At 38.6% G+C, this 12873-nt stretch overlaps 1 protein-coding gene across 2 annotated transcripts in view; it reads right to left on the bottom strand.

Annotated features, from left to right (window-relative positions):
* Nucleotides 1-12873, bottom strand: part of NSMCE2 (NSE2 (MMS21) homolog, SMC5-SMC6 complex SUMO ligase) — a 213630-nt gene that overhangs the window by 156161 nt on the left and 44596 nt on the right. For both annotated transcript variants that reach the window (XM_073230130.1, XM_073230129.1), the window contains exon 3: nt 5603-5709. In XM_073230130.1, the coding sequence (XP_073086231.1) occupies nt 5603-5709 (107 nt within the window). The remainder of the gene's footprint in view (nt 1-5602; nt 5710-12873) is intronic.

The raw sequence follows: 12873 nt of genomic DNA, 5'->3' as shown, positions 1-12873 counted from the left end.
TTTGTAAACTTTTGACAAGAAAGGTGGTGACCACACACCACTCTGGAATACTGAGCATGGGGGCTGGGGAGTAGAAGAAAGGGTATTCTCTAGTACTTTCCCATCTGGCTCCAAGAGATTTTCACTAATTCCACTGTCATTTCTTACCATCTTGCTACTTCCCTGACAATAGTAGTTTCTCTCATACTCAGAAATCTTTTGTCCTTAAATTTTATAACCCCCAAACTCATTTCTCATCCTTCCTCTTGTGCCAGTGATTTACAGTGTGGGGGGCAGTCTGACATTTAGTCAGTAGATGATCATATCTAATAAATTATATCCTCTGGCCTAGAACTTCTTTCAGATACTATATAAATTAGCTTTCTAAGTGAGACGTGCTCCCTAAATCTTGTTTAACTAAAATGTAACTCCCAACTTGTAAGATACCCCATAAGATTTCATGTCAAAGTAGTGGATGTTAAAGTAACTTGAAATAAGATTTACAAAAGGCAATGCTTACCAGCTGAAGGGTGAAGGGTGAAGGGTGAGGAAGCATAGGGAAATGATAATGTCAAAAACATTCTAAACTAGTTGCATAATGACAAGACTGAGGTAAGCTACACCTTTGACCCACCTCGTTCTTTTATTATATCTGAGATTGTATTGGTTTCAACAGCTTACATGAGGTGAGGTATATTTCCACCTTTCTAACTCTCAATATCTTAAAAGTGAGATAAAATGTGCAGGTTGGCTTATCAAGTAAAAACCACAGTACACAGGGCAAACCCATGAGAAGATTCATAAGAAACAACACAAGTAAACCAACCTAGCACCTAATTGTTCCTATTAGGTTAAGAAGAAATATTTTCCCTCCCAGGCTTTCAGTAGGAACTGTTATAAAACACCATCTTAAAAAATACATATATGTGGCACCAATCTGATTTAAACACCTGAAAATTGCACACAGCACAAAAGACAGTAGTAGAAGAAAGTAAAGAAAATACCAGTGGTCTGCATCTTTGAATCAATTAACCTGTGGATGTGGCACATCCTAAAAGAACAACATATAGGTAAAATCTGCCAATTCTTTTAAAATTTAAAGTTTGTTAAGTAAAATTACACAATTAGGTATCATGATAAAATTAACACCAAAGTATAATGTGAATCTCAAGCTTTAGTTACTTTTGCTGAACTCCAGGACTAGACTGCTCACCAAAAATCACAGAGGATGTATGTTTTACCACTGACTGCTAATAATATGTGTAACTAATCTGACCTGTCAAGCCATTTGTCATTTAGCTTTGTGGCACCCATCCCTTTTCACTATGAGAATTGAGATCGTAAAAAAGTTGGACCACTCTCCGATAGTGACTGGAACTCTTTATCATCTCTTATTTGAAAAACACATACCTGAAAATGGATTTGAGGATTCCTTGAACTAAACTGGTACCCACCCCATGCAATCTGAAACCACAAGATGGGACTTCAGTTTAAAACAATCACATAAATACTGAGTCAGAAATATATAGTATTACCACTGTTTACTCAGTACACTGTACTGTTTATTCCTTAAGAGGGATTACCCCTATTTTACTAGTGAAATGGCTTGAAAAGCACAATATCAGTAATGCACTTATTTTTAAATATGCTGTCACCATGACTTGCGTCACTAAGCACAGGTGCTGGCACACAGTAGGTATTCGTATTTGAATGAATGAATCAGTGACCAACCGTAGGTAAATCATTCAACTACTCTATATACTTTAAACTTTCCATATATAAAAGTAGGCTCTCTCTGGTCTGCTTTCTCAAGGTATGATTTGGCTTGATCAAGGTATTCTGAAACTTTGATATCAAGACAATCAGAAAAAAAGATGCTTCCATTTCATGCAAAAGTCACACAGACAGAGAAATTAAATGTCATAATCACCATGTTCAGGCTCATCTGACTTTCACCGTACGCTAAGAATCACTTCTTCAGAAAAAAGTCTCCCGAACCCCAAGTTAGTAACTCTCCTTGAACACCTATTTTCCCTTTGCGGTACACACAGTAGTCATTATAATATCTGTTTTATTCTTTGTTAAACATTTGTCTTCCTCTCTAGATTTCAGACATCCTGAAGGTGGGAGTCATGTGGGCTTTGGTAACAGACCTTCTGTTTCTTGCACCTGGAAGTACCTGGCACATATGTTTAGTAAATATTTATTCAATAAATATTTGAGAGCAAAAAATCCAGCCAATGGCACTCCTTCAATATACTCAAACAATAAAAGCTTAGAAATTAAGGGAAAGAACATGAGGTCATCAAAAGTTGAATGTTCAGAACATCACTCTTCTCTCAACTTGAAACTAAGTTTCTCCCTGGCAGTAACAGTGATAAAAGAAGTAACTGTGCCGTAGTGTATCCATGTGCCATTTTACAGCTTTCAAAACGCTTTCATCACATATGTGGTCTCATGACTGAAAGTCTTCAAAGAGCTCATACAGAACTCTCTGTGGTTTGACAGGAATGTTTTAAAGCACGGTGACAGGTATATAACCTATTTATCCTGAGAGATTTTCTAAATGACTTGTAGACTTGTCTGGAAATTTTTTTTAGTGCCCACTGCATAATATTCCCTCTGCAAACTAGCTGGAACAAAGCCCTTTTTAAAAAAAATTTCAGAGCACTGAAATAAATACTGGTTCTAATCAAGTCTTCAGGCATCTTAGAACATAGTAGCTCTATTTTCTCTAAGGACAGAGAAAGGCAATCTGAAGCTGCTGCATGCCAAAGGGACTTCCTAAGGATTGTTGGTAAATTGAGCTGCACATGGAAGGTTCCAAAGTGAACACCTAAAACCCTTTCAGAGGTGTGGAAAAGAAAAGGAAAAAGACTTATATTTAAATAAAAAAACTTTAATGCTCTTTGGTGATTAATTTTTTTTTTTTTTTAGTTTTCTATGACTATATGAAAATTCATACATAGTAAGACCACACAGTAGATCAGAATTCTGGCAAATGTTATAGTAATGGAAGCGCTGTAGTTCTAAAAGTCTCTGACAGAACAAAAGTTAAATGGGACACATACAGCTTCCTATTATCTGTATTCTTTCTGAATAATCTGATTTTAAAACAATTTCATCTTAGAGGTCATGAACACCTCATACTATAACTTAACTAACTTATATCTAATCCTACATCATTTTTGGATTCCAACAGGTCAAAGCCCAAAAGAAGTTCTGTTTCAAAGCTTTGACACAAGCGAGCAAAGTACTTGTCTTTAAAAAAGATCTTGTTCTTCCTATTTAAGGAATATGTTTGGAAATATGGGTTTGCAATAACACAGTATCTTGCATCTCCATCAAATTTTATGAATGTCAAAGCGTTTGACATACAGTACCTAATCCAATTCACACAATAATCTTGTGGAACAGGCAGGCCAAGAATTTTATAAATGGAGAACATAAGGTTCTAAAGGTTAAGTTTCTTGACCCAGAGTCATAAGTTACAAAATGGAAGAACTAGGTCTAGAAGACTTTCTGATCACTAGACCATTGCTATTTCTAGAGAACTCTACCATTCTGGCCCCTATCAAGCTGTTGTTCACTTTTTATCTGTGACCAAAACAAGCAATAAGATAGCAATATCCATAACTTCAAGCATGTAGAATACATAAAGAGAGTGTAAGATATTTCCTTCTAAATAATGATCATAACCCACTACGACCCTATATAGTTTCAGGTTTTAGAAACATTATAAAATCATGAGTTGCTATTACTTGGTCTTGTGTCAAGCCTATACAGAGAGCACAACTTTGCATCAGAAAAGGACAATAAGCATGTTTTCTCCCCTTATGAAAGACAAGGGAGTTTCCTGACAAGCATTAGAATCACTAAATCCAAGTTGCTCTACAGTCTAGGGTAAGGAGAGGACTGAAAAGTGGGATAAAACTCAGAGTGTCACCTTTCCTGTTTAGCAGGGTGGGGGTAATGGCAAGAGGGCTCAAGATGAAAGAATGCTGTGAACTACAGAATGTGGGTGAGAGAGGGCTTGTCTTTTTTTTAAAACTGAGTGACTCAGTTTTTTAAAGGGAGAAAAGTTGGATTCATTATGTAAAAATACCTTGAACATCTGTGAATCCTAGAGTTTTATAGGAAAAAAAATCCATGTTAAGTTCTTTAATCTGTTTTCTTATCTATAATGTACACTGGGCTGTTACATTTGCACAACACCTAAGTAAAGATACAGAAAGGCCTATCAAATAACCTCTGTAGAATATAAGGGTCAAAGCAAGATTTATCTATACAATAGGCCTAACTCTGACCTTTGGTAGCAAACACACTATTCTATAAAGTCAGTGGTCTTCAACCCTGGATGCATATTAGAATGAGTCTTTTAAAAAATACTGGTGCCCAACCCTGCTCCAGACCAATGAAATCAGAATCTCTTTAAAGTAGCGACTGGCTGGTTCTAGAGTCCAGCTGGAGTTGAAAACCTCTGGTCTAAGCACTTTGTAATCCAGTTTCAAATGCCCCAACATGACGTCATTTTCGTATTTTCCTATGAAAGAAATATTCACAGTACCAGGACCAATAACCTCAATCGCTAGAAACATCAGAATTTCATAAGCTGAATGAGTTTATTAGTTGGATATAAGGGGACATTCTTTAGTTAGTCACAAATACTACACTTAATGAATACAAACCATTAAAAAAAGCAAAAATTCTTAAACCAGAAAAAAACATTAGAACTTTTTTTTGAAAACACAGGAAAACTTTATATTATGAACGTGTATCAGGGTAATACTCATTTAAGTATGGTTAAAGTATTATACCATATTTTAAAATTTAACGTCAACTGAATAGTTGTATTCTACATTGTAAAATATTTGATTTTTGGAATTTTCCCACAGATATTAGAAAAGGCAAATAAAGAAACCAGAAGTACAAGACACCCTATTACACAGGTATATGAAATCAGTTCAAAGGGGAGTTTCCACTGCTCAGAGGACAAAGGACTTCTCAGAAACATTACTGCAATCATATTGCTCACTTCTTACTCAACACAGTACTACTGAAAAGGATGTTGCTAAGTTCCCACCTTAACTGCCTTATGTGTTGTTCCTGTGACAGCTGGAGTCAACAAAGATAAGTTTAGCTTCTGGAAAAAACGAAATGCCAACCTTCTTTATTTTTAAACTTGCTCTAAAACTCTTCCATATAATCTGATCTTACAAATTTTGCAATAGCTATATATTAGTTAAAGCTGGAGAATGAGTAACTAGACCTGGTCTAAGTTGTATCCTTAAGCAAATATAACAATAAAAACAAGTGCTATGCAATTTTTAGCATTTTATAAAAATCTATTCATATTCAAAGGAGGCTTAGACTAAAAATTTCAAGACAAAAAAATATAAGACAATCTAAAACAGATGTAATATCCTAATTAAACCTAGGTGGCCTAGCTGGGAAAATATTTAAGATTCCTATTCTATAAACTTCCTAATTTAGAAGAAATCAATAGCTGCTACAGTAAGGATAAAGGACTATGAAAGGTTAGAGAAGAATTTTGTTTTTGTGTTTCCATTTCTAGGTCAGTGAGTTGTAACCAAATATATCCAGGTAAATGGTATAAACTTACATGACTTATCATAGATTGAACAGCTTTTACATAATGGTTTAGTTCCCGATCCATCATAGCAAATTCAACCATTGCCTTGTCCATACTGTATTCGCTACTCACTTCAGCTGAAAGAAAAAGAAAGCAATTATTGTTTTCCATTTAAAATGCCATATCTGGAAAAAGTTGCACCAGTATAATATATAGTCAGTCAATGGTCTAAACAATTTTGTAAAGGTATTACATATTTTGTAAAGACCTCCTTAACATATGGCTGCTTCATGCAAAACTCTAAGAATATGCCCAGTAGAAGAAGGCTCAAAGGCAATGTTGTGGGTGGAAAGAAAAGAAGCCTCAGACTCAGGAGTTCCAGGCTGTGCCTTACTTGTGTGATCTGGACCCAGTCCCTACACATCCTTCAGCCTCAGTTTCCTTATCCGGGAAAGCAGCCTGTCATACATCTGTACACAGACCTCGCAGGATTATTAGAGATCACATAAGGCAGATTTTCACCTCTAGTAGGTTAGGGTATGTGGACCAATCCTCCTGTTGAAAGCAACTGAAATGACTGGATAAATAGAAAAAAAGGAAAGAAAGAAAGAAATCTTAAAAATAAAAGAGCACAGATAGTCAGAAACAATCAGGGCAAAATCTAGGGAAAAGCAAAAAAGAGAAACAGCACAGAGAGCTAAAGCTGCACACCCTCCCCCAGTCAGCTGGGTCTCCACTCCTCTAGGTAAAGAGCCAGAATTCATCCCACCTGCTCCTCCTGGCTGCAGGGAGGCTGGCCTTGGCCACGCGGCGGAACAGAGGGAAGAGGGAGAGAAAGCAAACCTGCTTCTGAAAAATTGTGGCCGCAAGCCAGCCCTCCTGGATTTGCAGCCCGAATTCCCCTCACTTGAGTGGTCCAGGGAACGAGAGCTCTGATCTTGATGTGAGGTGGCCTTACATGGCCACTACCCACAGACAGGTACTCCCCTCTGGAGAAGAGACTTTCATCCTAGGCCTCACATAATCCTTACAAATAATTGTGAAGGCTAATGCACAGATTATAGAAGAAAAAAATAAAACACACACACATAAAACCTTATAAACCCTAAAAAAAAACCCACAAGAAAACAAGCCATCAAGGTAAGAATCAACAGAAACAGATCCACAAATGTTTCAGATATTGGAATTATCTATTAGTCCAAGTGTAAAACAACTATGCTTACTAAGTTTAAAAATTAAAATACCTACAGGGAACAGGAGACTATAAAAAGTGACTAGCAAATTGAAAAAGCAAGGTAATGTTCTTAAGTGCTTTTCAAATGTTTTTCCAGGCTTCCAAATGAGTTTATTTTTGAAAGTACAGAGAAATGTGACTTTGGCATGAAAAATGCTATGGAAGTCTGCAAAATAAATAGGATGATGGTTCTCATTATCAAGGTCCCATGGATGCTAGCAAGACTTGAAGCAGATAGCAATTTCAAATAACACAAGGCCAAGGAGACCCTTCCTGCCAAGGAGAAAACAAGTGATGGCTGGGTCAGTGTTTGATGGAATGAAGCCTAAGGGAAGACTCTCTGGAGGCCATCTGTGGCTCACAGGCCGCCTCAGCTGAGGCTCTAGGACCCAAGGATGTGGGGACAGGCTGAAGAACCTAAGTGATGAATAATGCAGCCTTAGGCAACAAAAGGAAAACACTAGAAGAGATCAGGCAGCTAGTCCTGAAAACTGACAATCACACCACACCTGGAGGTGATGCCCAGTCAGGTAACTTGTAGCTGAAGTCCGTGTCTTGGCCTGCTGCAGAAAAGGGCTAGAGAACAGAGACCCAAGACAGGAACTGGAAGAGGCTCCCGTAACAGTTCTGGAAGAGAGGCCATGAGAAAGGCCACATCAAGCAGCAGCCCTCCATGGCTACTTCAGGATTCCTTCTGTGATACTTCTTGTGCTTCTTGTCAACACTTATTCCCCTACTGCAGTTCTAACCTCTTTCAAAGCTGTGATGTGTGTTCATGTTTCAGAAACACCAGGCAAGGGAAGGCACAGGGAATCTGCCTTGTCCTACTAAAGGATTGCAGTGAGGAAAGAAGGGCATAGTGTTGCACAAAAAAAGGGCAAATAGACCAAATAAATCACTGAAGAATTCAGGAGGAAAAAAGGGATCAACACCTAGGGAGTTGGCTGCTGAATAAAAAGGTCTGTGAGCGGGGGAGTAGTGAGGGGCAGGGGAAAGACATGCACACTGACCAGCCAGAAGGTCCCTGCTCCTTCACTCCTCAGTATACAATCTCAGCTGCAAAATTCTCCCTCTCCTACAGGAAAGCCCTTCCTAAAAATTGACAGCAAACTCAATCCTACACATCCTTCAAGGACTGAACTCAGGCCTTTCCTGCTTTGAAACTACACCAGCCTAGAAGGTCTCTTCCTTCACTTAATTTACCTTAACTACTACACCTGATACTTGGCACTTTTAGCCATGAACAATCTTGTCTTCTTATATGCACTTACCTCATTTCTCCAAACAGATTTTAATCCATTTGAAAGTAAGAAAGTGGCCCTAGCCTTCTTGGGATTCAACAAAGAATTGTAACAATTCTTCCTTCAATATTCTTATATGGCCATTATTTAACACATTTGAAAATTAGTCCTTTGCCAAACTGTAAATTGTTCTGCATCAGATATTCAATTGAATTAAAATGTGAAAAAGACATGTGATAATTAACTCATTTGCCTATTATATTTTCATTGCAGTTTTTCCACAGGAAAAAGGATGGTCCCAGTGCTTGGTAGATTTACACAAGATGTCAATATTCACAGAGTGACAATCCCAGAGAGTAATGTATTTCTGCACCACGCCTTCCTGCAAGCCTGGCATTAGAGAAGATTAGTGCAGATGATAAAGCTTAGAAAGTTAAGGACAATGATGAAAAAAATATACAATAATAGCTGTTGCTAAGAATTAGTAAGCACTTCATTATGTGCCAAGATTATTCCTTGCACACATATTTACATTAAACCCCACAGGAACATTAGGAGATAGCGAGTTTTATCTCTACTTAACATATGAGAAAACTGAAATGAGGTAAGCTGCTGAAGCAACTTGCTCAAGGCCACGGAAGTAGTGAATGGCAGACCTGGTCTCCAACTCAGGCTTTCTATCTGCAGTTTGCACACTTGCCCACCTGTGCTAAAAGGTGCTCAAAGATGAGAAGGACAGGCACCTCCAACTCACCCAAGAATATCTTGGGAACAAACTCTCCGGATGGGAGAAAGTCAAGGTCCTGAGATGCTCTCAGTTTCCTGGTGATTGTTCCAAGTAGGACACCAGCCAATGCCATTCAAATGCTATCAAAACTGGAAAAGCTTTTCCAATTCCTAAAGTATAGGAAGATGATAACAGAAGAAAGTTATTTTCCCCTTTTTCAAAGATTACCAAATTTTAATGGTGAAGGTAACACTTCACATCAGCAAGGCTGACTGGATGGGTTACTAAAGCAACCAAATAACCCACTGGAAGCTACAAGAATAACTAAATCATCTCTAGCTGCTAAGAAGTCAGACCCGCACCAGGCCAAGAGCACTGGCAGCAACAGATGGAAGCAGCAGCCACACACGGGCAGCAGCAGAGACATGGTCAAGGGAAAGGGAGGAGCCCTCGGGCTTTACGTTGCAGAGATACTTCTAGGTAGAGCCCCCAGACAAAACCATTCCTATTAGCCCTGCCTCTGACTGTCTCTCTCCCTTGGCCAAGCCGGTCTGGGAGTCTAGGAATATTCACGTTTCTTTACGTGCCATTCGACAGTCATCTATTTATTATAACCAACCCTTGCTGTGTTACTCAGATGAACCTGTGATATACTTGAACATTCATTTACAAGGCAACAAAGGCACAGGGAAGTGTCCTGGGAAGAGTTTGGTGTCTCTGTGAAACCTGCACTCACAAATTAAGAAACCATCCCTTGTATAATGTCAGAAAACTAGGTTGGAGTCAGTTTATGGGGATCTTAAATGCCTAGTTAAGAGGTTGAGACAGGGTTTAATTCTCAGTGAGAGTGACCGGAAGCTTCCAAATGAAGGTCATTTTTAAATCAAGTCATGAATTAAGACAACGAACTCAGTTAGCAGTAGTATATGGAATGAACTGGAGTTGGAAAAGGCTGACTTATAATAATGGGTGGAAACAGAAGAGAAGGTATGGGTGACAAACATTATAAATCACAGAAGGGAGGGAGGGAGAGAGGGAGAGAGGGAGAGAGGGAGGAAGGAAGGAAAGAAGGAAGGAGGGAGGGAGGAAGGAGGGAGGAAGGAACTGTTCTAAGAAGTTGATACAATAACTAGCTGAAATATGCTCCCCATCCCTGCCCCAGTAAATGAAGTCCACAGGGCACAGATAATCTCTGATTTACATTATAAAATTATAACTGTTCCTGTAAGTATGCCAGTATGAAGCTACCCCCCTACAAATCTGTGTGCCTGTACCCAGTGATCCTGGTCAGCACTATCTCAGACACTGTGGACTGACTGTTAATAATACCTGGAGGGCTTTTAAAGTGTTACTTAGACCAGGAAGAGCCATAGAATTAAACCCATTCTTTAAAGACAGTTTCTGTTTCATTTTGTTTTTTTCAAACAAAAGAGTTGCAAACCCTAGATAATTAAATAATTTTATTCACTAAAGGAAAGGCTGCTTTTTAGACTAAACAGCTCTGATATTTATATAATATAGAAAGTATCTGAATGGATGTAGTTGGCCTGTATATAATTTTCCTAAAGTTAGATGAACCTATAATTATGCAATCTAAGCAGCCACACTATTCATTAGACACGTCATTTGTTAATCAGTGTCAAAATGCACTAACAGCATATTATAACTATTACTATTCTTTTTGAATAGGCACTAAAGTTACATGATTAGTTAAACATTAAGCAGGAATTGGTGATTTCATGTTGAAGATTCTACTTAAAACAAAATTCATGAGACTTTGATGAGAGGAAGATGACGGCTGAGAAAGAAACAAGTAGAAAAGCAAAATAGTGACAATCAATGCCAGTTGTCTTGAATATAAAAGACTCGGGTAAAAGAAAGAAGTCTGGAGAAAAATGAGGGCAAAGAGGTCTGAGAAAGGAAAGGAAGGGAGGAGACAAATCGCTATTTTTACAGATGTAGACTCATGCAAGAAAATTTCCATGTTGTTTGTTCCTGGCTAAGAGATGTAGGTAGTAAGCCTGTAGCAATACAGTAATCCTTACATAACACAGCATGGACTCCTGAGAGTTTATCCAGGGTGGGTTCCAAGATTGTCTAGGGTCTATTCACACATTATTTGCTCAATATAATGCCATTTTCTAGGCTAAAGGTTAAAAACGGGGGAGCAGATTCTTTATCTTGGCTTCCCCAAGGTATTATCAGTACACCAATCAAGCTTTTGCTCCAGACCAGCGACCAGTTCTGCAAGAATAGAAAGTAAGTGATGCAGCTGAGAGATGCAGCCTCAGGATCAGCTCTTCTCAATCAGGCCTCCCTGGCCATAGCCGTCCTGTAGCCGCAGCCTCAGGCATGCATTACAGAGAAATAAACTCTCTTCCCGCAGGCCCCGCCCCGAGGTTTGGGAAGCACTGCTGAAACAGGAGCCAGAGCACACAGTACCTAGAGCCAGGTCAGTTCCCTCATTACCCCTAGGTCTTCAGAGGAACTGCCTTCAGTGACACAGACTTTCAAATGAGGACACTTGCCCTCCTCTTTGCCCTAGCAGGTCCAAACACACCGCTATACTAGCTCATTACTCTCCCAGATGCCTTTTTGCTCTGCTCTGCTGTTCCCCATGATCTCAGCTACAAAGATCCTTTTCCAGAATCCTTCCTAATCCCCAGAGTAGAACCAAATGCTTCATGCCTTATAGATTCATAAAGCTTTTTAACTTTTACAACTAGGGCACGTGTGCATGTGTGTTAGGGAGGCACGCCCTCAAAACAAATTTCACCTAGTTACCCCTTCCAACTTTTTGTCTCTGGTTCAACTGCAGTTTTGCCCTTGGCCAAGTTGTTTCCTGAAATTTTGTCCTTAAATAAAAACTGCAGAGTCAGATGTTTTTTATTCTACAAAGTCATGTACAGGCATGTCTGGACAGAAACAATCCCAATTATAGACAGTTGATTAAATTCAACTCCAACGCATTTCATTAGTAAAATACCAATCTGAGACAAAGCAGCCATTTAGTGTTCTTAAGGGGTTGCTGACTCCAATTCAACATGAATCATACACTCAGAAGGTCTGATAAATATTCAGTCCATTAAGTACATATGTCCATTTTGACAGGGAGGAAGGAAGGAAAGGGGGCAGGTATAATCACCTGATTGTATTTTAAATTTCCTAAAATGGATACGGCATAGAGTAGGGAGGTTTTACTTTCTGAACCAGAATATTTCCTCATCTCTTCAAATTAAAATTTGATTCTTCTGTATTTTGAAAACAAGAAATTTCTTCTTTTTGGATAAACTCAAATAAATGACAATATAAAACCACAGTGTTCCTTTCCCTCCTTCCACAAAACAAAAGACAAAACAAAAAACCCTTCCTCTATTAAAATATAGCTCCAACTATCTCTAGCAACACTTACCCACATGCATACCTACCTCGAAGAGTGGGTGTGTGTGTCTGTTTTTCCTGGCAGCCGAGTATTAAGCAATCATTATACATTCATCAAGAGTCAAATTTAATGACTTACTCACTGCTTGAGCAATATTTAATAGAAACTTGGTCACTCCTCACTGCACTGTACTTTAGTCATAATTATTCCTCAACAAAGATATTAGTGTGGAGAAAAAATTAAAATTGAATCCATATTTTATAACTGCCTCCCACCAGAAATAACAATGAAGAATGGAACAGTGAAGGACACAAACTAGCAAGCAACTGGTCCTTTTATAAACACAGTGAATATGGGGAAAATCTTCAAGAAACAATGACCTCTATAATCATCTTTGCCCACCTATGTAACTTTCTTATCATAATAATACAGAAAAGGGAAGCTATACAATATGGTATCTCAAAGCCAGCTGTGGAATAAGATTACATTCAAATCTAGGCTATACTGCCAGCTATACAGTCTTTGACAAGTTACTTTATTAGAGTCTCAGTTTTCTCCTCTGTATCATGGGTACAGTATCAGTTTCGGACTTACCAAGCAGATAAGCAGACTAAATGAGACAATGTAGATAAAATGATCAGCGCAGGGCCTGGCCCGCGGTAAGCACTAACAAAATATTTCCTGTCACTGTAATGTTTGCAGAATGGAGAACTACTC

Source organism: Manis javanica, chromosome 2, assembly GCF_040802235.1.
Source record: "Manis javanica isolate MJ-LG chromosome 2, MJ_LKY, whole genome shotgun sequence".
Lineage (NCBI taxonomy): Eukaryota > Metazoa > Chordata > Mammalia > Pholidota > Manidae > Manis > Manis javanica.
This window is presented reverse-complemented; position numbering and strand designations above follow the sequence as displayed.